Source organism: Trichoplusia ni, chromosome 8 (assembly GCF_003590095.1).
Source record: "Trichoplusia ni isolate ovarian cell line Hi5 chromosome 8, tn1, whole genome shotgun sequence".
Taxonomy (NCBI): Eukaryota; Metazoa; Arthropoda; class Insecta; order Lepidoptera; family Noctuidae; genus Trichoplusia; species Trichoplusia ni.
In genome coordinates this window covers 5,911,020-5,938,073 of record NC_039485.1, presented here as the reverse complement: position 1 = coordinate 5,938,073, position 27,054 = coordinate 5,911,020, and the positions used below count along the sequence as shown (strand labels likewise).

Here is a 27,054-nt window from a genome sequence, read left to right as displayed (position 1 = left end):
TATATTAATACCGTGTATTTACATACGGTATAGGTAGGAATAAATATGTATTACTTGGATTCCGTTTATGTTCATATTTTATTAATGGCGCACGTTTATTGATATTGTTTTTATCTTGACTTCGGTTCAATATTGGTTGCGTAGCTCAAGGAATCACGTTCCGGCCAAATTATGTTCTCATATAGTTACGGGAACGAATTTAAAATTAAAGCGTTTTAAAGCTCAGATATTTCGTATAAACTATAATAAATTAAGCGACATTTTAAATTAGTGTAGTGTCGAAAATTTGTGTTTACAATCTAACAGAAAATATTGCGGGATTAAATTATTTATTTACCTACCTGACGAGGTATTAAATTATTTTGTTTATTTGCACAGTCATCATCTACCTAGCCTTTTCCCAACTATGTTGGGGTCGGCTTCCAGTCTAACCGGTTTCAGCTGAGTACCAGTGTTTTACAGGAGCGACTGCCTATCTGACCTCCTCAACCCAGTTAACTGGGCAACATGATACCCTTTGGTTAGACTGGTTGTCAGACTTTCAAGCTTCTCACGACTTCTTGTAACGACTGTCAAAGATGTAGGAGTAACAGGCAGGACCCACAATTTAACGTGCCTTCCGAAACATGGAGGAACTCGTTATGACAAAGATGGTCACCCATCTACTGACCAACCGCGTCAAGCGTAGCTTAACCGGTGATCGATTCACTTATGCGGTTATAGTTTAGCCACGAGCTCCTCATTTATTTGGACTTTATTTGCACTGTATACCTTTATTTTCCTGACATTTATTCTTACCAAACAGATATACACGGAAATTTCGTAGACCACGGGAAAAGCCGATTGCAAAATTTTATTCTATTGAAAAGCAAGGAAATAAACTATATAGCAATTCCACTTATCTAAATCCGTTTCAGTCAAAACATTCTAAGTAAGAACTTTATGCTGCAGATCCGAAACTAAATTTACAAACCTGAATCTTACAATCGCTGTTCAGCACGCTTTGTGAAAACTCTTCAACTTGGACTGTGAGAGCGAGATAGCTCTACATCGCGGTCACCGGCCTCTCGCTCCCACAATGACAGTTTACATGTTTTAGGCTAATGCAAGCCGGTTTCGTATTTTATTCCTGCAACATTATCCAGCAAACGTACGCAAATTACAATGTATTGTTGTTGGTTTTGATAGAATTATTTAATTCTAACTGTGAATACACGTTGATTTTATATTTTCATCAGAGTCGCATTCATCAACCGCGTTTTGGGTCAACTCGGTTTTTCAATGTGAGGATGAATTAGTTATCTAACACCTGTTTTATGATACCTAAATCCTAGTTTATTCCACTTTTACCTACAGGTAAATCTAATTCACTATTTAAAAATCTAACCGTTTTAAAAATCTAGAAGGCTACTACTTCCAGTATAAGATTGGATATGGAAGTGTAATTTACACACTTCAAGAAATATCGAGCAAATTTTTTAAACATTATTCGTTTTAAACAGTGGCTTGAAAAGTCAGAAAGCAACTACGCTTAGCAGTACGCTCGACTTCATAACAAAAGACCATCGAACTTACAATCAAGAACAAATTATCAAACTTAGTGTCAGTGCGATACCAACATTAATTTCATATCTATCTATGTGCGTATACCCACTCCAAGAATAGAACCTCCCTCGGGTGTTGTAAGTCGTGACTAAAGGATTATATCAATGAGCGGGAAGCGTTTATACCTTTACCCATTGTTACAACGTGGAAATAGACTCAACAATTGCGGTCTAACGTCTAAGAGAAGTTCGTCATTATATAGAAACAACTGGCTGTCAATCTTCCAAGTAGCTATCGAAATTACATAAGTAATGTCGTCGATATTATAAAAAAAAATGAAATTAGCAATCTAACTATTTTTAATTTTAGTAGCAGTTTTACCAAAGCGAAATTACGTCACTTACGTCACTTATTAAAAAAAAATTATATTAGCAATCTAACTATTTTTAATTTTAGTAGCAGTTTTACCAAAGCGAAATTACGTCAGTTGAAACGAAATGTAGAGCAAAATGCCAAGCATTTAGCCACCGGCCAATCGAATTATCTCATTAGGGAACTGACCGCAAGCTTTTTATCAAACGAAATCTTGAAACTAGAACTAAAGCCCTCAGCGATTGACTGAGAAAAAGCTAAGCAAAGGAATCGTTGAAGACCGCCTTTATCGGTGCTCAGGGATATTTTATTACATTTTTTCTAATTGAACTCCTTTCACGCAATAATGAGATGTATTTGCAGCTTTTTTTATTTTAAACCTTTTATCCTCGGTCATTCAAAAGACCTGATTTTCAACGTAGCTAAGTGAATTCAACTGTCACATAAGGTCGTTAATATGTAAGATATTTGTTCGGAGACTCAGTGCTTGTGCATTTGCATGAGGAGATTTATGTTTGCAAACGCATCCACGACACGAGACAAACTATGTGAGACAATGTTAAGGAGATTTTTCTTTGTTCTTACTAGGAAAGTTTTCAACCTTTTGTAGTTTTTTTTTTAATTTTTATTTCTAATACACTTACATATGATGTTGCCACACAACGCAAACCTCTCAGGATTTATCTGTGTTGTGGCGATTGATTGTTATTATAAGTGGTTAATGCTGTGTGTATTATTCAAATTCCAAATTTTATTCAAATTAATTTCCCCTGTCACTTATATCTTCTTAGATTATTCATTGTATTTGTGAGATAAATACGTTTCGGAAATAATGTGTATATTCTACCCAAAAACGGAATCACAAAACGTCACGACACGCGTTAATTGGCGTGAAATTTTCAAATACCGTTCTAAATTTATGAATCATACAATTGTTTATTTTGCTGGATATGTTGCTACTAAATAAAAGAGTCAGTACTCAAAACTACGTAAGAGTATTTGAAGCAACGTAGAATACTGCATACCGCTTTATTTAAGTAATGGATTTGGGCTTTCAGTTCATTACTCAGCGTGCAGAATGCAGCTACTCTATGTTGCAACTTCAAGCGAGTTTTCAATCTATTTCTCGAGAAATACGCCAATTTCCAGGCGTCAACTACTGCCTTCACTAGCCTTTAAGGCATTTAAACGTTCAGTAGATGTTTAAGAAGTAATAGGATTATGATGATAATGAATTCACAAAGAGCGTCTTACGTCGTTTGTCGTTTGTTGCGCTCATTCTCGGGAGTAATTCTGAGAATCTAGTTAAGTAGGAAAGTCGAGCGGGAAAACAAGATGTATTAAAATTCAGGCATATTTAAAAATGCACTTTAATTTCTTTATCCAAATCACAGCAATTCATCGACTATTTTAAAATTTGCTTTATTTATTTTTTGCAGAATAGCTACCTTAACCCGTAAGACTTTATAATGTTTTATTCATAAGTGATAAACTAATTAGGGGTTTAGCGGTGATTCTGTAACAATTTGTTCCTCAATAAATCTTTGTTCCCGCTTAGCTTGTCCTGCCTCGCTAGGTCTTCGCCTCCCCTTTCCCCGTTTCTCTTGTTCTTGTGTCATCTCCGATAAATCCTTTAAGAAAGCGTTTAAATCGTTCGCCATTTGCTCAGTTGCGGTGTTCAGAGACTTGAAAGACATTTACCGTAGTTACTTCGACCCGCAACTCGTTTGGCAAGCTTTAATTGTGAGCTTCGTTTCGTTCTTTAAAAAGGTATTGACGATATTTCGATTTCCCATTATTGTAGGTACCGTTTTAACCGTTCCTGGTATTTATTTCCAATTTCAAGATTATTTATAAATAATTAATTATTTAATTTATGTTTTTCTGAAGTGAGGATGTTAACAATGCTATCAGTACAATATCTTATTAATTAGTGAAATAATTGGTTAGAAAGAGGCGCCCTCCTGTCCGGTCACGTCGTCCAAACTTCCGGCCAGCCATTAAATTAAGAGCAACTAAACTTCATTTATCTCGGCTTGTTACTTCCACGGACGATAAGGTTCAGAAACACGGCTGGAAACTTTCACAAACTTACAGCTAACTTCGGCGAAAAGTTATCGAATCACGCCGATCGTTCGAAAATTTGTTACTTACTCAATATTTTAAATAATCTTCTTTGCAACACTTCTTATCTTAAAAGTTTTCACGCCCTTTAACTTTGTTTGATTATGTAGTGATAGTAATTTACCTGTTTAAAACCAAAGTTTCTACATTTTGTTAATTAATTCTCTTAAGAACGTTTCTAGTTCTGTAGATCATTATTTGTATTAATTAAGTAAAGCTGCTCTACGATGGCTTGGAACAAAGTTAATTAATTTCTGTTGTTTGTTTTCTATTTTTAAATAGAGCAAAATATTACTGAAATTATTTGCGACTTCAGTCGACCTAAAAATAAAACGTTCCAGTTCCTTGGCAAATAAACATTCTGAGCAATAGTAGCACAGCAGGTATGGCATAATAACCGGCTTTAATTTGTAGAACATATCGATTCACGTAGGATATTTAAGGTGGAATAAACTTCTTACACTGAGGCAGCGATCGCGTGACGAGCCACGTTCGGCGGGAGGGAGCGGGCGCGGGCGCGGGGCGAGCACGGCAACCGCCGGCAGCGCGCGCGATACGCAAATATTTATATCGTCCCCCACGGCACAAGTCATTGCCTGAAAGCGTTGTCTTGTACCAACCTCGTTGTAAAGAGAAAATATCGCCTGTCAATGCTATTCACAACAAAGTCACGGCACAAATAATTTGCGTTGCATAACGCCTATTCAAGGTAAGGATCGCCCCAAATTAAGATTAAGTGAGCTTCTACGGCCATGATTTATTGACACCATAAATTTTATGCTCGCACTTTTAAAGGACGTGTCCTCATTTATTATTCAGCGTTATATGATATACACGACAAATATTGACGTGAAAATAACTTGTATATTCAATTTGTTTTGATCTTACCCGCCTGGACAAAACCTGACATAATGTTTTAGTGTTTTAATACGAGTCTAGGCTTAATGAGGAAATGTTACTGATAAAATTTTATTTTATGCTAATGGAAAAGCCTTGTAAAGTAAGCACATTTGATACGCAAATAATTGTGTTTTATGTATTATTTTTTAGTATACCGTTCATTACTCAATTTTATTTTATTTCGCATAACGTTAGAAATAACGTTAAAGAAAAAAGAAAATACAAACGTGCGTGATCACAACAGGCATTAAGGTAAATAACGTAGCTTTTAATTTACAGACGAATCAAGAACTGTATGGTACTTGAATATCGAATAATCGTTAAGAGAGCGCTAAAATATCATATTTATAGATTCCGCGAAGCAAAACGACATAGCAGAATATAAATAGCTAATGAATAATTTCCTCTTTTGTCTCTCGTACAAAGAAATCTGCATAAAAGGTTTTCCTGGTACTATCACAGCAAGTCTGACAAATAGACGTAAAACGGTAAAGTAGTTTAAATATCACCGAGTCTTGGGTAACTGGGGCTGTTGACAAAGCGGGTCCTTCGGTACAGTCAGCACCCGAAATAGAGTTATCAAATTTCGTAATTAGCCCGTCAACACAGACACTAAAAGTTTCGTTACAAAGACTTGAGTTTGAAACATGTAGGTGTCCGTATTTACGAGCCGCTTCAAACTGTGAAGTTGTATCTAACGAGCGGCCAACACATTCAATTTTCAGAACTTAGAGACCAAGCGTTGGAACGCAATAAAGCATAAAACAACGTTTTGACTAAAACCTACATGGCAAGGTTTATGTGAACTTTGAATTTACGGGTAACAAGAAATTATGACCTATTTTGTAAACAATTCCTTCTTTAAATATAAATACACTATTGAAGGTATGGTGCAAGAACAATAACGTGTATTAGGTATACTGTATGATTTAATGACTCTACTCTAACCGGCTAAGTTCCAGCGTTTCATAAAGAGCGACTACCTATCGGACCTCCTCAGACCAATTACTTGGGCGACGTGATACCTCTTCGCAAGACTGTCTGACAGACTCTCTAATTTCTAACTACCCGTAGTCAAAGATGTATAAATAACTCGAAAATGGATTAAACCGTTATGACATAAAACGTCACCCATCATCAGACCGACCGTAGGTATCAAGCGTAGCATGTGATCGATCAGTGTGTGCAGCTCGTTGAAATAAAAATCTTCTTCTTCTTATGTATCTCTTCTTTTTATACATACAAATGAATTGCTGTTCGTTAGTCTCACTAAAAGTCGAGAACGGCTGAACCGATTTAGCTAATTTAAGTCTTGAATTATTCGTAGTAGTCCAAGGAAGGTTTAAACGGTGAGAAAATAGGGAAAAATTGTTGCAAAAAAAAAACAAGAACTGTAAAATAACCACAAAATCTGGTACTACGCGGGTGAAACCGCGGGCAAAAGCTAGTATTAAATAAAATGAAGAAAAAAATTAGACCGTTAATTGCGCACCTCAATTTTTCAACGATCTATTTCCACCCGTCCTATTAATAAGCAGAATAGATTCGAACTTATGCATAATTAATGAAAACCGAGCGAAATGGACGAAAAGCTATAGTTGTAAAACCAATCGTGGTTGATAAACTTTATTTCCAGTCTGTTTGTAAATTGCATATTCTATATACTCTGTTTTTCGTTACATTTTAAAATAGACTTAGTCTGTACCTACCTACAGTCAGTATTGTTAAGGTTTTAATTATTACTTTTGTTTCGATAAACAGATCATTTATGGAACATTTAACGTCTAATATTAATGTTTGATGAAAATTTGGAATAACTTCTTTTAAGAATTTATTTAAAACTGTACGTCTAACCTATGTTTCATACAATTCGGATTGACATTTTTTTTTCAAGGATTTATATGTTATAGTGAAGTCACGTTAGACGCTATATGTTTGGTACATAAATATAAATATTAAGTAGCACAAGAATTAGATGAGCTATCTAATTCTTGTGCTACTTCAATTTGCCAGTGAAACAGAAAGAGCCTGCGCGGTTTATATAGTGGATTAATAAATGTAATTTTTAGACACGAAATATTGTAAAAAACTTACGTAAAAAGTAAATCGTACTTAACACGTATAAATAAACTAGCTGTTGCCCGCGACTTCGTCCCCGTGGGTAGAAGATATAAGTTATGATTTATACCTGCCCTGTTTTTTTCATATTTTTCATTGTATCTTCGCTCCTATTAGTCGCAGTGTGATGGTTTATAGCCTAAAGCCTTCCTCGATGAGTGGCCTATTCAACACAAAAATAATTTTTCAATTTGGACCAGTACTTCCTGAGATTAGCGCGTTCAAACAAACAAACAAACAAATTCTTCAGCTTTATATATTAGTATATAGATATAGATTACTTGAAGGAATATTAAGAGATAGATTGTAGACACGCCGATAACTAACCCAAATACAAAACAAAACAAACAAACAATAAACAAAATATACATCACAAAAGCTACTTTATTTAAATTCGAACCATCACGGATGTCATTAATTATAATAATCACGTATTTCACCAGTTTAATTAACGCAATTCATCAACAGCAAATGTATAATTATCTCAATGAATTTGAATTGTGACCAAAAGACTAATCCAAACAATTCATCATGATCTATTCATAATTAAATATAGTTGTCATAATAATTATTACCACCTATTTAATGGCTAAACTAGAAGCAATTAATTCTGTTCCATTCATTATTAACTATTCACTATCTGCACAATACAAAGCTCTAAAATCTGTTGGCTTTAATGCGTTTTCTGAAATTACTAATCTTATTAAAAATTAAACTAAATTTTGCCTGTGGCTTCTCCTGTATCATGCTGACTGAGTTCCTGACTTCATGCAATTCCTAAAGCAAATTTTGTTTATTGTTTTAGCGATTCAATAGTTCGACTTTCAGGCAACACAATTTGGACAAATGGGACACAAAAACTTACTTTACAATATTATCGTTCAATACTGTGGTTCAATACGCGAAAAGTTTCTGAACTACATCATCGAGAATCAGTCCTGTTTTGTCACAACAGGCACACGAACAAACACGAGCGTCTTACGCAAAGGCATAAAGGGCATACAAAGGCAGTCTTTGTCCCGTTTGTAGAACTAGAGCAAAAATAACACGCATTACACAAAACCCGTTAACGTGCTCTCGGATTTGTCTTGCATCGTGCATACTTACAATAAATCTTGTTTGACTTAAAATATCCTTGCTTTACATCACGAGCGTGGAATTTGAAAAATAGAAACTGATGCAGTACGTGATGAAACAGTGTTCTTTAACCTGCAATGTACCGTGAACACGTTCGCACGTTTGATGCGATCGTAGTATTACGAGGATTTTGTACTAATGTTGCAGGAAGACAGGAACGGAGTTTTTGTTTTGCAGGTGAACAGTCGAGCAGAAATATTTATTACTTTAAGGCTATTGTAAATATTTTGGTGCTGAAAATAAATGAGGATAATTCTATTGTTTTTTATCACAACGTTTGCTTAGAGATACCTTAAAGTTAAATTCAAATTATGTGTAATAATATCTATGTTCAGTGGCTCCCAAACTGAGCACGTTTCTTTTCTGTTATTTTGGTTTAAATGGATTTTTACTAAGAATCCTTTTAGAATTTGATTAAATTTGAAACGTTACTTCCAACCATACTTATATCATTATTTTTAAATCTGTAAAAACAAAAAACATAATTGTGATATTATTATACCTCAGCAAAAAAAAAGTTACTCTATTTTCTGTCAAGAAGAACCGTAAATAAAACGGTAATAAAGCTTTTGTCTTCTGTTCGAACTACCCTAGGTAGAGCTGCAGACATGCAAGCATTAATTTAACTTTTCAGTAGGACTTCGTCCGTAAGACAACATGTGGCAGATAAAATTCTTGGACTTCCTTCTGGTGTTAAATTTAAAATGAGAAGCAGACCGTATCAAAGAATTAAGGAAATAAAACAAAGGAAAAATGCAATTTAGTGTAGGTATCGGTTCTTTATTCAGGCAATGACAACCTCAGCATCGTTAAATGATGAAAAAATTACAAACAAATATGAAACTTCATTCTCACTTTCAAAAAAAGAACAAATCGAGTAGTATTTATACTAAACTATTCCTTGCTAACCTGCTTTTGAAATTTAAAACATAAAACCTTTTTGCAGTTACAAAATATTTGCGGATTCTGTTATTTGAAATGTGTTATAACAGTTTTGCAGCTGCCTGTTCGTATGCAGGTAACAGGGGATTCGATCTCTTTGGACGTGAGGTTATGCATCCGAGATTCGAAGTTTTGCGAAGTAAAAAAACCAAGAAAGAATTGAAAAGCTTTTTGCGTGACTATTACACATACAGTGCAGGAAAATAATACGATATTATTATGATATCTTCATATCTGTTTCAATATAAAGGGTTAAATTTTGTAGGCTATTAATAGTATGTACTAAATATAAGTTTTTTGGTCTGTGGCACTAGCGACAGATATATTATTTTTAGCTGCTCTACTGGAAATCGTGACATGAATGCATAACATATCGCATCTTACCGAAAGGGGTTACATAATCATCATTGTAGTTTTATTATAAACATTTACAATTTAAAAAGCTCAAGCAAAATATCACACTTTTGTGATTGAAACATGTGAATGTGGGTAATCAAAAATGAACGCGGAATATTGCGCATTGTATTTGTATATGTCGAATTCCGATAAGTATCGTTTTTAATCAGAAAAAAAAAATCATTACTGCTACGGAAAATAATAATTGTTAATTTTTTATCAAGAAATGAAGTACAAAACATTTGAGACCACCCTGTCAAAAAATGCTTAAATAAAATGCTTAATTTAAAAGTAAAAAATGCTTATTAATACGATGTCATCGAATTGTTGCGTATACTTTTTTCTGAAAAAACACCTTTAACAAACATGCCATAATTCACAATCAAATATGTAATGTTTAACCTTTATATTACACCAAACAAATGCCCTAAGAAATTACAACTGGGTATTGTTTTATTGACAAATGTATTACTTGACGATTACTCTGTCCCGTTGGAACCGGACCCTTGCGTCACGGACTCTCATTACGAATTCCGCGTAGGTCGTAGATATTTTCTGTGCGTGTTCCCCGACTATGTACTGCTTACTTTAATTTGTGCTCCTCAATAAATGTAGCCTACATTCCAGAAAAAATATACCATTAAAAAACATGTTATACTGTGTCTCGTCGTTTGTTTTCTGTATTATCATCTAAAAGACATTCGTCACTACATGTAGCTCTGACATTTTTAAAACAATTAGCGGATCAAATTTTATACAGTTTTCTTAATATTAATGTTATTCCGACATAAATAGAGACTTTTTTGTTTAAAGGTCGTGTATCATTTAAGCCAAGATATGGAAAGGGAGGAGATGAGAGATGGAATCAAATAAAAAAAGGAAATCTCATAATCAGAAATAGAGTAATATAGTAAAAGTGTTGAACATAATATAGATGTCTATTTAAAAAAAAAACTTGTGTCACAGATCACCAGTAAATGAAAGGAAATATAATAAAAAACAAATAAATGCCAGGAACAAGTTTCATCAAAATATCAATGATAACCAATATTTTTAACAGGCATCATCATAACTTTCATACAACATTTTCGTCAGTCACTGATACATATTGAAAGTGAAGGTTCGACACGATAGCCTTATTTAATACACACGCCTTTTGTGTACGATCTGATATATCGAAGCCAAAAATAACATTGTAAAGCGGCAGTGTCACGTATAATCGCTTTGCAATCTCTAACAGGGCCCGACAAATCGTGTATTGACTACGGGCGAATAGAGCCAATTGCCGTCCGATAAAAAAACAATAGGGAGTGCTCGCCTTTCTGTCATACAGAATACAATGGCATTCTTCCTGAGCGATAAAACAGTCGCCCGCAGACATCGGCAAACGTGAATGACAGTTTACGATGTAAAAATACATACTACATTACAGAATTTAACGTCCGCAACATCGTATGTGCAAGTACCGACATAAAGCATTTAAAACTTTCTTTTAGAGTCTCCAAGGAGGGGTAATATTCTGACATAAATTCTCCCCGGGGGTTCACCCCACTTCTTGAACCCATAAAACGATAAAGATCATCTTTTGTAGCTTCTGAAGGGAACAGCTACGTACCTCCTTGTGTCTTAAACAATTCGTTCATTCCGAAGAAATACATTGAGACAAATCCACTCATTAATATGCGGAGTTTAAACTTTGTTTCGAGTTTGTTATCTGAAAATTGTCCAAAATGTACGGAGATATTTGAAAGGGCTCCATCTCATAAGTTATAAACAGATATCTTTCTGATATTAGGCCACGGCAGAGAATTTGATAAAATACCTGTGACGAAAACCTGACAATAATTTGAATTCTTTGAATGATGGGTTTGTCAAATTGAGAAAATTTGTTTAAAATCAAGAGACTTGGAGCGGACCATTCGGATTATATCGAAATTATTTCTCCTATGTTCATCGACATTACTGTAGCTTTTCGAAGAAACATTTAATGAGTTTCCTTCGAATAAAAATAACGAAGATTAAAAAATATTCGTCATGAGTCACTACTAATTAAATTAATGTAACTTAATAATATAAAATTAATATAAAGGGAATTTGTCTGAATATCCATCGCATGTTTTAGGAATTCAATAAAGTCCGATTACATTTTAACTACATAGGCAACAGAGTAGGTATATTACTAATATATGTAGACTGTTTCCAGATATAAAAATAATAAAACACAAATTTTCGTTTTTACTAATTTTTCCAAGTCATTCGCAACGAAATCTAAATTTAATTGGACTTTTCACCTATATATTTGCGATTCGAAATAACGTACCGACAAAACAGATGGTCAAATAAATGGGTAAACTAGGACTGTTAATATGTTACCCTTTATTACACCTTTAGTATATTGAAAGCCCGGAATAGATACGTAGAAAAAACGTTCATTATCGGCTCTAGCGGGCAAATAAAACAAGATAGCACCCCAGGGCCCGTTCACTTGGATATTGCGACCCGCAAGCAAATTTGCTCTAGGCACAATAAATGCTTAGGACTACGTGTGAGAACACACTGGTGGAGCAACAATAACATTTATACAAACACATATATACTGATACATTAGAGACGAGATAAAGCTCAGTGATATATGGACGACAATAAACATGTCGCCTTCATACAAACGATTGCTTCGTAAAATTGATAAGTTTATCAAACTCGATATTCAGACGAAGTACAGCCTGCTGAGATTCAACTTCTCATTATGATAATATATTCAAATTAAAGCAGATATCTAATTGATCGTTATTTCAATCTTAAAGTAATTGAATTTAATTACATGCTCGATAAAGAGATGATATAAGATCCACGAAATAATTACGATAACTTTTGAGTGCCTTAATTAATAGAATTCAAATTAATGCGATCAAACTGCGCTTCTTATTGGAATTTAGTGTTCGAAATTTTAATTCAAATTGTTGTGACGTATGAAGGTTGTCTATTTCAATAATATCGAAAGAGAGCTATCAAAGTTTTGAAAGCGCTGCCATTGTTATTTTCTAACAAATACTAGCATTCAATAAATTCAATGTACATATTTATACTGCTCGTAATTAGCTAACAATCGAGTTGTTGACTCTTTATGATCTTTATTTTATTGGCAACACCAGCCCGATAGAGTCGTTCTGTTGCTGTTTATTTAATCATAAACTCTCGATAATTTATTATGCATTCATTTTATACGGCCAGTCTTTATGTGGATTTAATATTTTTATTTTATACGCAACCGATCCAAGGGAAATAAAACTTTTAGGACTACTTTCGGGAATTACGACACATTAATAATTATGTATCTATGACACAAACTTACATATTTGTCTTTATATTTAAACTTTTTTTAAATAAGCTCGGTTTATATAGCAATCGTTTGCGCTATTTACAGGTATTTTTATGAACTTCTGAATATGGTTAAACGATTTCAAGTACAATTAGTAAGAGTACCTTTAAAATAATGTAAATGAGTAAAAATCGCATAAATTTTTATCTTCTTTTATTTCACAATATCAAGTTAATAGAATATAATAGTGGAAAAACTTTTGTAAAACATTGTGTCCCTTTTATTTAGTTTTGTCCCGACTTTAAAACCACCAATTAATGTAATCGAGTAAAATCGATTACGGTATTGTCAAGTTGAGCTCTTTATTTAAAAGTTGTTCAATTCGTTAAGGCTGTCCGGGATCGCAGTAGCGTTTCCAAACTCGAAACTTATTGAAGTTCTTATTTACTTAAATTGTATTTGGTTTAAAATAAAGCACAGACAATTGATGATGTGTCTGTGAATACTAGTCCGAGGTTCCGTATACTTAATATTGCTACTTAGATACTATTTTGCCGAATATTGATTTCAAAACTATTATTACAAATAGGACTCGATGTCCCCATTTAATTTTGTAACATTACCTTTTATGACCTTATAAAGAAAAAAATGACAACAGTTTAAAAACTCAAACTCATGCAAAGATTTTACTTGTAGATGTCTAGTATGCCTAATTAGCAAGTAACAAATATTTCAAAATGTCGCAAGTTATCGCTCTGCTCAACCCTATATATATTTAAAAGGCGATTACAAGTACAATTAATACAATAATGACTTTTGCCACTATTCTCTCAGTTTGCCCACAAATCGTCCCGGTCATAACAAAGACCCACCTCCCTTCCTGATGTTGTTACTAAGTGCTTACCTTCCCTATAATCGTCCCTCAGGAGGAATGCATTATATATTCATTAATTCATACCGTAACAATAACTGTTATTTTATTAATTAATGTTTATGTTTCCTACCTTGCATAAACTTAACAATTTTGACATATCTAGTCGTCGGCTGAATATTGCTTTACGTCATTTACTTGGAATAATGTTGATGGCATGATCAGTTGAAACATTTTTATATAGGTACTTAATAGATTTCTTCTTCAAATAAAAATGAAAAAGGAAAAACATGGACATGATATTTCGCAAAGCAATTTAATTTTTAGGCGAGAAGACATTTTTCTCCCGATTTTAAACGGCTAACGCACCTTTAAATGTACTGTATTGAAAAGGGTCATACAATAAAACCTAGGAACAAGCTATATTAGGACTGAATATACACGGTGATTTTTTTGTCGTCTTACAAAAGGAGCCCATTTCATGTATCCGACGTAAAATACCCCTTGGCGCGATCATTATTTTTTATCACCAACTAAGACCATAAGTACAAAGAAAAATTAAACAAGAGAAATCTGAAAATACTCTTAAAAATGATAAAAACACCGCCGTCCGCGCCCCTCACCATTGTTACAAGGCTCGGACCGCACTCGCAACAGAGCTGTGTTTCTAAAAAACTAAAACAAAAATCTCATAAATACCTATTTTTTTATCATGAACGTGTTCTAGTCAATGGATACATGAACTGGGCTGCTTTTGTAAGACGACTAACAATCACGGTGTATATAGGTACTTTTCACACACTCGACTATACGAAGATTAAATTTAAAGTTTGACAAAATATGCAAATATATCTATGGGCATTCACCCGTTAGTAAAAAAAGTAAGAATAAAAAGTGTAATTTTCGACAACGTATTGTCGTGTCCTAGTTTAGAAATTAATAAAAGACCTATCTTAAGCTACAACTAACAGTTTATTTATAAATCCAATTGTTCCCACCTACTCATAAAATAACCTATTTTAATAATCCTTGACGTTCACTGTGTTAGCTAGTAATTAGGTAGTAACATTTATTACCGAATTAGATTTTATGAGATTATCTTAGACCTAATTAAGTAATACAATCCTGAAATATTCTACGTACTAACAAGGAACAGTGCTTACAACGTTACCACAATAGCTGAACATAGCAAATATATTATAATACCGGTTAAGCAATAACAGGCTCAACTTGTCAAAATTAATTAATATTATTATTGTTTTAGAAGTTCCACGCTTTGAAGATAGCCTAAACAACTTGACTGTGTCGTTGGGCAGAGAGGCTGTTTTCACTTGTGTTGTCAATGACCTTGGCTCCTACAGGGTGAGTACTCACGAACTTATTAATAGTATACATGATGTTGAATTAATTACCCGTAATACAAAAAGTTAGGCATTCGCTCTAACATCACGTATCACATATACAGCGTGTTTCGCAGAAGCCTTGTCATATTTTTAATTACTGCTTCTGTTCATGCTAATAAACAACTTTTTCCAAGAAGAAAATATTGTGTAGAATTTTTCGAAAAAAAAAACTATTTTTATTACCTGCCAGAAGCCGTATTTAGAATTGATTTTAATTTCTGAGTAGTGGGTAGTTTTCTTGTTACAAGGTAATTAAATCAGCGGACTGTGTATTTTTGTCTTAACCTACATACCTACCATATTTTTATACGTCCCTTATCAGCAGGTTTCTTCGAAATTTGTTTTTAATTAATTTTCAAAGCTACTTACTCATAATAGTATAACGGTTGAAATATGGACTGTTTGTTAGTCAGTAGAAAAAGAGCTATTAAAAAATGTTCTAGATGTACCTACATATATTACAATCATGTTGACAGGTATATTTATGAACTAAATAAGACAGGTATACTTTAGTCTCTTACAAAAACTTAGTGCAATTTACAATAGTCACACAGTTGCTGTTGAAAATGGTTAACATTTAAATTCGGTCATTTCTCGTTTATTCAAAGTTATCACATGTCATTGACGGAATATAAAAGAAGTAGAAGTCATTAGAAATTCTCTTTGCCATAATTCATTTTGGATTGAATTTGAACTGAATATTCCAATGTTTGAATCACTTTGGGAAAAAAACACGACGTTTAAGGCATTCTTTTGTTCCAAATACATTCCAATTCAAACCTACATAATAACTGAGCGTGCTGGTGATAAATATTCTTATCTCAATATGGGTTGAACGTAATTAAGCCGTGGGGAATCCAAAGCTACTTAAATCCTCTAAATCTAGAGTAATCTTCTTACTCTGCTCTTGAAGGTGGCGTGGCTACGCGTGGACACGCAGACTATCCTGACGATCGCGACTCACGTGATCACGAAGAACCATCGCATCGCTGTCAACCACAGCGACCGAAGAGTGTGGTTCCTGCACATACACGACGTCAGACAGTCGGACCGCGGCTGGTACATGTGCCAGCTAAACACTGACCCTATGAAGAGCCAAACAGCATATCTAGATGTAGTAGGTAAGTCGCAAACATATTTTGCACTGCAATTTAAGCAGTCTAATGACAAAAATCAGGAAAGCGTGTTTGATTATTGCACGATCCATGTGTGAATTCAACCTCATGAGATCCATCGAATAGGTGTCATATCGGGGCTGTTCCCATTGCGCATTAGGGAGATGTGGTCCTACGGCAAAAATTCTGCCTCAATAGTTCAGAAAACGAAAGAAAACATCTGTCTTGGCAAATTTTCTATTCTATTCTTGGATAAATCTCACCAGTGCCAAAATATGAAGTAATTTGCAGTTACATCACTGTCACTGCATGTAATCAACTCTAATTTAAGCCCTGGTCAATATGAAATATTTTAAGCTTGTCTTTGGATTAAGGGATCGAAAGGATCCTGATTGATTGGTTTAAAAAACATAATGATGAGATTTTTCGTAAGAGCATTTTGAGTAAGTATCAGAAGCAACGAAAATTATGCCTTACCATGCCCTTTTAGCAAGGAAAATTTTATGTTAAGAAAGTTCAATGTTTACCGTGGGCAAGGAAGCGTGTAGTATAACTAATTTGTTTACTAAACCGTAACTGTTACAGTCACAATTAATTCATAACGACCAGGTGAATTAGAAATCAAGTTTAAACACAAGTCTGTTATCTAGAAAATTTATTATTTTGCTTTTCTGGGAAATCGGTTTACAATTATACATAGGACACGGGTTATTCAAAATTTATTGTAGTTAATAAATATGACATGAACAAAGCTAATTTTGGACTGTTACGTAAGTATTAAATATCTTTAACATGCTTAAAAATAACTATCAATATTCAACTAGAGAGGACAACGAGAACAGAAACGCTTTCAAAAAAATAAAAACCAAAACCCAACTATTTTCGTTTCAAAATATAAAATTCGTTAGATATCAAAAATCGCTACGGATTTGCGCAGTGCCCCCGGACATTTTGGACTACCCGACGAGTAGCGATCAGGTCGCTCGGGAGGGGGCCAACGTGACGCTGCGGTGCGCGGCCCACGGCGTGCCGACACCCACCGTCGTGTGGAGGAAGGAAGCTGGCGACTTGTTGCCTACCACCAACTTTAGTGACACACATAGTAAGTACGAGATACGTGATTTATAAGTTCAAGATGATAGTTTGTTCTTAGAGAGTGCTTTGAATATAGTCTGCGATGTGGGTTCTCCAGCAGAATAAAATGCTTTGCAAATAGGATAAGTGGCTTCGTTTCCACAAATTTAGATTTGCTTATAAATATATACTGAATACTCAGATAGACATAACTACACACATAAATTACAACATATACTCTCTCTTTTAAATTAGTCTTATTTACGTAACAACAGGTGCTCTTACAAAATATGATTATGTATTTGAAATAATTGAATGAATCCATAAAACACTTAAATAACTGAAACAGTAAAAAAATATATCTGAAGGAAATCCCCAGACCTACAAGAAATCTCGGTAGAATAAAACAAAACTGTTTAAGACTGGCAACGACGATCGCAGCCACTTAGAATTCTTTTGAAGCCATTGACAGAGATTAATCCAAGGTTGGTTTTGCACCTGTCGACTATGTTGGCCAGTAGTTACAGCGTTGTACTGTATCTTCTTATCTTAAATTGATGTGCAACTTGATGTCAATTTAAACCGTAGGCCATTCATGTTGTCTTCCATACGATTGAAAATATCTTAGGGTAGCAGGCTGCACTACTGTTTTCCCCAGCATTAAAAATTATATATATATATTTTTTAATGGTTCGTGCCGGGATACGAAACTAAGACCATTGCAGTCCAATTGTCTTCCCACTAGGCCACTGCAACCCGTGCAGGCCTCTCGTATACAGTTGGCCGGTACGGCCTACCGACAGCTATAACCAGCCTAAATCTCTTGATAACTCTTTTGTTTAGACTCTTCAGTGAACGGCGCAGTTCTCCAGCTGGTGAAGGTGTCGAGATTACACATGGGAGCATATTTATGTATCGCCAGTAATGGAGTGCCACCTTCAGTCAGCAAACGCGTCATGCTCGTCGTGCATTGTAAGTTCTAGTTTATGTTTGAATAACTTTTCATTTAATGTCAACTTTCTTTTGTCATTTCTATTTTTTTATTAAACGGTTTCCCCTTTTTATCTGGTTCTACTGCCGTCAGCTGTTGTTACATGCTTTAAACAGTGGGAAAAAAGTACTTAACCTCCATTGTGATATAGAAACTCCTTTCATTTCTCAAACTATAGAAAAGATGTTACGCTTTGTTCTGTTGTACGTAATTCAATTTCACGTGTTTACAATAAGGAGAAGTTAAGAGTACCCCATGAGGAAAAAACAGAGCCCTTATAAAATCACTTTCACGTGAAAGTGACCTTACAAAGGTATTTTCTGAAAACAATATGATTTACTAAACTTGATATTCTTTATGATAAATCATGTTAGCTGAGTTTATTCAACATATCGAATAGCAATTTCTAGACTCGGAATTCTAAAATAAAAAATATGATTTCAAAGGGGATTTAGAGCAGATTTTACTGCGCAAAAATAGCTTGCACTTGACCGGGTTTTAAATATCGAATGTCACAAATATCCGGAACCGCCACGACACGAGATCTCCAGCCGGCTTTTGTCTCCGCGGGGTATAAGCCAACTTCAATTGCTTTATAAAATGCCTTGCCAGGACTTTGAGATTCGAAAACTTGATAGCCATGCCACCGAAATCTACAACATTTTAGAGTATAAAGAGGACTTTAAAGAGATTAAATGAAGATAAATCTTTAAGCTAAATAAACACATGCGGTTGCCTCGCAACTAGCGGAAACGTATGTTGCCAGCTTTCGAGCTGAATCCGGAACCGCAACTACGCTAATTTAAACTAAATTACGTCAACTGACTTACTCAAGATCCTTGAAGTTTGTTTGTTACATACGGTAATGATAAAGGCAGTAACTCGATAACCTTAACACACAGTTGCTTTGTTGCAGTTCCGCCGATAATGACCATACAAAACCAATTAGTAGGAGCTAAGGAAGGCGATACTGTACATTTGGACTGCCATTCAGAAGCTTTCCCTAGATCGATTAATTATTGGACGATAAATGATCAAATCATATCACAATGTAAGTATCATACGTGATCCTAGTGTTCTTTACTTCAGTAATTCAGTAGTTCGTAGTATAAAACTGTGATTGCTCTTACTTTGTAGCGGACAAGAGGTTCGAGATCACCGCCGTAGAGAGAGGCTACGAGGTGGATATGAGGCTGAAGATAAAGAAAGTTGGGAGGAACACTTTCGGCACATACAGTTGCATATCAAAGAACTCCCTTGGAGACACGGATGGGACAATAAAATTGTATTGTAAGTACCATAATGCGAAACGAAACTTTTGTTTTTCGCTGATAAGAAATACTTAGAAAGCGTTTAGCGGGAGAGTTAATGGTCATGTCGTGTAATCTGATATTTTGGAAAGTGGCGACTGGAAGCTTGCCGCGAGGGTTGTTGGGGTGAGCGGTGCGCGTTGCTAAGCGAGTGTTTTGTTTCAGCACTGTCCGGCAAATTTGAAGAGATGCAGTACAACGAGGTGGGCGACTCCGAGGAGAGTCCTGACGTCAGTGAACTTGAAGCGCTCAAACGAAGCACAGCCGCCCGGCCGTACTCCTCGCTCGGGATCTTTGTAGCCATTTATGTTGTATTATAAAGCTACTTTGTACATAAAATATATTGTTACAATAATATTTTATTTGGTGTTTCATTAGCTACGGTTTAGATTTCACCAAAAACAATTAAGTATCTGATACCAGGCATTAACTGACGGAAAAATGGCAAAAAAGTTTCATTTAATTATGGCATATATAATGCACTTTGCTACATTGTTACTTAATTCTAACAATTCAAGGCATTTACAAATTAAAGCTTCATAAAATTTTCACCTAAAAATATAAAATGCCGTGTTCAAAGAATTGTAAAACATGTTTCGGGATTGTTTAAACGTGGCCGTCACTGGCGTCATATATCATGCACGGGGTGTCCCGGTACTTCTATATTTCATGTACGTCGCCGGTCCGAGCCCGGGGAGGGAGCGACACCTGCGCTCGGGGCGTGGACGCCCGACGACGGCGGCGCAGCGGCGGGGCGTAGACTCACCAAACGAACCGCAGGCGAGGACGTCCTCACTACTACACGGCTTCAGGACACTGCGACACGAATGTAAATGTGTTACTCGAGACGTCCGAAGGTGTCACATGACGACTGTTATCTGACGTACGAACCATTTTCTCGTACTACTAGCGGAATTGTGCCCTCATACTCGACGAATAATAGGTATCATTAGAATTCATTTCGCATACACCCGATACTCATCGCTGTTGTGTGGCTTACCTCGTGTACCTATTTAGTTTATATAACTACGGGATTCATGTACCGATGTTACATTATGATCATATCAAAATATTAACGTTATTTATAAACATCCAACCCTTCTAGTCTAAGATTTATCTTGGTTAAGTCAATAGGCAAGTTGGCTCGAGTTTCGAGTCCGACATAAAATAACTTGCTACTAACATATTCCAAGCTTAGCCGATTCCTGGGTAAGGGATTTTAATGATAGCGCTCGTAACCGTAATTTTTTATTTCGTCTTCCCTTTTTGGATGATCATTAACCTTATAAGGGCCATTCTGGCGAAGTACTACGAATATGAATAGATAACGATCAAAGACAAGGTTTTCTACGTACTCATCACACTAAATGGCAATATTGGGACACTATGGAAGCGAGACCAAACACAATATCGATTACGTTAAAGAGAATTGTATGAAAGAGGTTCGTTAAACATCTTACAAAGCCAACTAATTGAATCTTATATTCATAATGGTAAGTACCAACAAAAATGTGTTTAATAAATAAAATTACTTCAACTTCGCTATTTCTGAAGTGCTGGCCGTATAAAGCACAACATTGAATGCACGCGACGTGTTCCACATTTAAAACAAAATTTAAATAAGTAACACACAACATGCATAATCTATACATATTTTTTTACTGTAATATTTTTGTTTTTATAATATTTTAATACTGTTACTTTTAAAGTTCTTTTGATTTACTTTTTTTTATTTAAAACATTATTCAGTTACACTACAACGAAAGCTTTTAGCTACACGTTCATAAAAAAAGTATTATTGAAAGGTTCCTTTCCGAAACAAATGAATGTTTTATTTTGTAGTGTTGACTGTCAGGCGACTTAAAGCACTTTTTCTTTGGTGTAATGCCATAGTTCCTTCCTCTAACTGCTTGACTTAAACCCAAAAAAACGCTTGCAAGCGTGGATGCTTACATTTTAAACTGTTTTGTTTATGCTCAATACATCAGAGAGTATGTAATCGCTTAAGATTGAGCTCTGTATACACATAATATATGTGGGATATTATACAAAAATCTTACCTACATTTCCTTTCGAGAATAAATTTAATTCAGCATAACAGATTCTATAAAAACTTGTGCAGGTATGTTGTAGTTTCCAAACTATTCTAACTTTGGATCCTAATTACCGTCCGACACTGAAGTTATTTCTGACTAACTGGGCTTGAAATGTATACGTAGGTATAGATTTTAGGTCCTGACCAAAAAGAACACTCTACATAGATGAAGTGGTTATATATACTACTCATATTTAGTGTAATACTTTGTCGATTTTTAAACTAATCTTAAAAAGAATAAATGGCATATTTTAGATGCGATTTATTTATTTAAAAAAAAAAGACCCACCGCACTAAGGAATTTAATCTTTTAGTCTTGGGGGTTTCACAAACATTAAAAGCATAAGGACAAAGACCACACAAATACTTCTCCTACGTGGGGATCGAACCAGCGACACGTCGCTCACAGTGGTTTTGGCGCGGTGATCTCGGCTGCTCCTGCATTCAAATAATATTATAACTTTGTATATTGGCATTTATATTATTTTTCAAAAAAGTAAAAAAAAAACATTTACAAGACCAGTTTCAACGATCCTGATCGTATATAACAAATACAGTATCATCCAGTTAAAATTACACTACATACAACCAATCATCATCGGCCTAGCCTTTTCCCAACTATGTTGGGGTCGGCTACCAGTCCAACCGGTTTCAGCTAAGTACCAGTGTTTTACATGGACCGACTGCCTATCTGACCTCCTTAACCCAATTACCTGGGCAACACCATACCCCTTGGTTAAACTGGCTATCAGAGTTTTTCAAGCTTCTGACTACCTGTAACGACTGTCAATGATGTAGGAATAACAGCCGGGACCCACAATTTAACGTGCCTTCCGAAACACGGAGGAACTCGTTATGACAAAGATGGTAACCTATCTACGGACCAACCGCGTAAAGCATAGCTTAACCTGTGATCGAATCACTTATGAGGTTATAGCTTAGCCACGAGCTCACATACAACCAATATAACCATGTTTTCTACAAAAAAAGCTCAAGACATCGTAATATTGTTGCTGTGCGATGTTATTGCCATGTTACTTGTATCTACCAAAAAAAAACATAACTCATAAAGGTACTTCCCCAAAATAAATATTTGAATTGAGAATTTCTAATAGCGAAGAGGTTTATGATTCTATTACTTTATGTGTCGAAAATCAGCCAATTAATTCCAGAAAAACATATTATACAACGTCTATAATTATAACTGAACAGAAAAACAAAACACAAAAAATATATTAACCTACATACAGGGCGTTCTTTTTTCCCCTCATTGTCTTTAGAATTTTCAATTAGTATAGAAACAGGGAACCACACAGCTTGTATAAATTAACATTACCATTACTCAGTAATAACATTGTGGGGCGAGATTAGCTGAAGCCGAGCTACGTGCAGCTCGCGCACCGACTCCCTAACAATCCCACCCACACAATAGGACTATTCCAATATAAAGAAAACTTTTTATCCGAATGAATTTACAAATTAAGGCTTTTCATCACGTCTTCGGCTGGTCCAAATTGGAAAGGAATCCAGGTACCGGTGCTGACGATTGTCACAATTCGAAGGGTCCGGATGCATTCACGAAGGCACAAATGGAGCTATTCACTTTGAATCAGATACAGGATTACGTCGTTCGTGATCTGAAATCCATACTAGACACCTCTACAGTTAAATAAACCTATAAAAGTTTAATATACCAACCTTTGATTACCTTTTCGTTTGCCATTGAAATTGGGATACGGTCCAATTTGCTAACACACCTAACTGTATATGTTACTCATACATATTACATGGATATAGAAATACAATATCACAGATGTGAACTTCGATATACTTGTATGGAATAATTACACGATGTGCGTAAGTATATTTGCTGAGGTTATGATTTACTTGAAATTTAATCTAGATTACATTTTTATATCAGGAGTTAATAAAAAAATACGAAAGGTTTTCAAACTCGCCATGATAACAAAGTGAATAATTAGTATCCATGATATCTTCATTCCGTTACTATCTATTTCAAGTCCAGACTTGATGTCTCAGCAGATTATAAAATGAAGAAGACGTAATAAAAGAATTCACGATTTAAAAAATCTAGTTGGCTATATTTTTCACCCATCAAATTTATAACCGTACCAAGCGTTGCGTAACTTCAAGGTTTAGCTTCGTTTGGTAAAAATACAACAGAGAAAATTTCAACTGTCTCATCTGTTTCTTGAGAGATAAATATCTTTCATCTTTGAGACACAAACTGGTGACAAACTGACAGCACAGCCTTAGTAATAGGTGAAGTTTGATTTCTACCTTTAAGTCACGGAACGCTCAAAATTAGTACCTTACAGCGACACAACCACTATAGAAAAGAAAAAAGTTTGAACCAACGAAGTTACGAAAGTCCGCTGAGTCTATAATTAAAAACCCTGTTCAGTCATTCAAACATATTTTAATCCATAATTATCCGTTCAATCTTTAACCATAATCACTTTAAAATCACTTTCAACGTCAATTTTGATTAAATAAATTATCGAAACAGCCGTACAAAAATAATAAAACCCCTGCCACAGCTGTTAAGATTACATCACAGACCAACACGATATTTTTGTAACTCGTTAACAACACGATTTCAATTTCATACAACCACAAGCAGTGTGAAAATAAAGGCAACACGTTGGTTAATTTCACTAAATCGTTACAATTTGTGGGCGAAATGAACCCCTGAACACTTAACGGAATTATATCGAACACGCACTCAGAGCGAGTCGCGACGCCGGGGACGGAAGGTGGATGAAAAATGCTAATGTTCACTTTTATTTATACTAACAAAGTGAAAGGCGAATCAAGTGCGATGACTTTTTAATTTTAACTAGACATCTACAATACCATAACATGACTCTTTATGACACGACGATTTATATTTGTAGTTTGACTATAGTCATTTCAAAAGATTTGAATTCAGAGACCAGATAACCTAATTATAAAATGAATCGATTTATATTTTAAGAATGATTAATAGACATCAATTGACTCACAAATCAATCATAAGAAATACGAATAGCCTAATTATTTCCCAACTCGACGAAGTCTTTATTCATTAAGACCTTTCGGTAAACTCCTTAATAATTAATGGCTCATTATAAGTAAATAGGATGACTCGCGTAACGCAAAGTAAACAACCAATAAGCCGACAACAAAAACAATGGAAGGAGGCAACAAAGCAACCATGAGTAACACGCTGAAGAAAAACATTGAAAGGACAAGAAAAATCTTAGCTTCATAAATAAATTGTGCAATGAACTTCCGCTTAGTTTCGAGCGAACTGTGCACTTTTGTTAGAAAATATCATCTTCCATTTTTTCCCGGTAATTTAATGAGTGCAAGCAAACGTCTTGCAAAAGTCTTTATAGGAATTCTAGGTAGTGATACCGTAGTGATTGTATTACAACATGAGTTTATTGCCGTGATTTAAGTTTAATTAATTGGTTTACGTTCGTTGAATGGTAATATAAATGTGGTTGATTGACGTTTTAATTGTTTTTTTATCGATTTTGGACTAATTAAAAATAAAAATATCAAGAACTAAAGAGTAAATGGTTTATGTATATGTAACTTAAAAACTAATGTTTTCTTCATAACTTCACATGCCGTGCCATGCCGTGACGTTTCTATAAACTTTAACGTCAATAAATCACAAAAAACGTATGGAAGTGACATTTCAGTGATCATGATTTTTCATCTGTATACAATTAAAGAATTAATTTGGCTAGAAGGGTATTATTTCCGCCTGGCTCGGTCTGTCTCTCTCCAATCGTGTCGGTCTATCGTTCCATCAGAAAACTTCAGCATGAATAAAAATTAAATCAAAACTGACACAATGAGGTAATCAAGTGGAATTTTATCGTAAGTATTCACTATCACGACCGAAACTTGTTCGGACAGGTATGCGTACAACGTAATCTAATATAACCGAGCAGATTCTTAAATTTTGCATAAGCACCAGTTTGCATAAGTAGTCCACCTCCTTGTGGGGATAATAATAGCATGAAACGTTCTAATTTATATCCAGAAAAAGTTGAGATTAGCGTAGAATACATATTCAGCGGCAATTAGTTTGAATATCCGATTTTAAAGTACACTTAAATACTTTATATTTAGAGGTTTGAATAATGGAGTTCGTAGTCCACTATTAAAAGTTGTATGACCAAAATATGTACTGCTTGACATTTACTTGGTAGGAGTGTTTAAAATAATTGCACGTAAACTACCATAAACTGATTTAGAACAATTTTAAGTAATTTGTATGCCTATAACTTTTAAACACCGTTTAAATTATTGTTACACCACTTTTTATAGCAAATAAAATTCGTCTTTATTTAAATTCTCCTTTGTTGTCCGAAATGTATTTCAAAAGTTCTTACTTTTGTAGTTTTGATATCCCTTACATTGTTCAATATCTTAGTATGAGCATATAAAGAATAAATAAAAGAAACACATTCAAGTTATAGTGGTACCTAGCATTACAAAAATACTTTACATTTGAGCATCCCACATAGTAAACAATCCTATAAAATGTGGAGGTGACGACTAAATGTTTCATAAACATTGGGTCGTTGTACACTCTGTCTGTCGTCGCCATGTGCGGCCTGACAGGTCGGGTCAACGGGGCAAATCTCCCGACTCTCTCATCAAAAGGCCAGCAAACCTGCAGCCACTCGTATACACGACGTATCTCACGTAATACGTGAAGACTGATCACACCACTCACCCTTCAGATTATTTCAGACGACTCAAATATAGACACATCAGACAATTTTATTAGTTAAAAATACGTGAGAGTGTTGAAAGGTTTATTTTATTACATTGAAAATATACGAGCACCAATAATAGAAATATTGCTGATATTAAAAACGTAGAGTGGAAACTGTAAAGATGTCTGAGAACAGGATGCGGCTATAATGAAGCAAGAAGGTTCACTCAGTTCCCAAGACCAAATTAAAAGGTTGCAAGAGAATCCTTAGAAAACGCATAGGTACTTGGAAAATACAAGTTTTAATAAACTCACATCCCGTCTGTTTCATAACGGAGCTTCACATGTAATATGATGATCGTTTTATTACCTCGCCGACAGATATTGTGAGAAGTCAGCGTAAAAGTCGTTAATACTTATTTAGTTAATAAACTCAATTTCCAATTAGAGAAAATCGCTTTTTCACGACTTTTCCACTGATCAGCCTTTATGAAAGCTCCGTAAAAACGATCGTAGAAATGTCTGATTCCACTGTGCTAAGTACTCGCACAATCTTTATTGGAAATAAATTAAAGCCAGCGGAAAAGAATTCAGACCCTTT

General features: G+C 34.9%; 1 protein-coding gene across 1 annotated transcript; it reads left to right on the top strand.

Moving 5' to 3' along the window:
• The first annotated feature begins 14,578 nt into the window (after positions 1-14,578).
• Positions 14,579-20,809, top strand: LOC113496764 (lachesin-like). The gene is made up of 8 exons (XM_026876086.1): positions 14,579-14,592; positions 14,948-15,086; positions 16,041-16,248; positions 17,180-17,344; positions 18,160-18,288; positions 19,224-19,358; positions 19,445-19,597; positions 19,783-20,809. The coding sequence occupies exons 1-8, from the start codon at positions 14,579-14,581 to the stop codon at positions 19,935-19,937; spliced, it is 1,098 nt and encodes a 365-aa protein (XP_026731887.1). The 3' UTR covers positions 19,938-20,809.
• The last annotated feature ends 6,245 nt before the right edge of the window (positions 20,810-27,054 follow it).

Coding starts and splice junctions, on each gene's coding strand:
- LOC113496764 (XM_026876086.1), top strand. Junction 15,087..16,040: donor ATGACCTTGGCTCCTACAGG/GTGAGTACTCAC, acceptor CTGCTCTTGAAG/GTGGCGTGGCTACGCGTGGA. Junction 17,345..18,159: donor CAACTTTAGTGACACACATA/GTAAGTACGAGA, acceptor TCTTTTGTTTAG/ACTCTTCAGTGAACGGCGCA.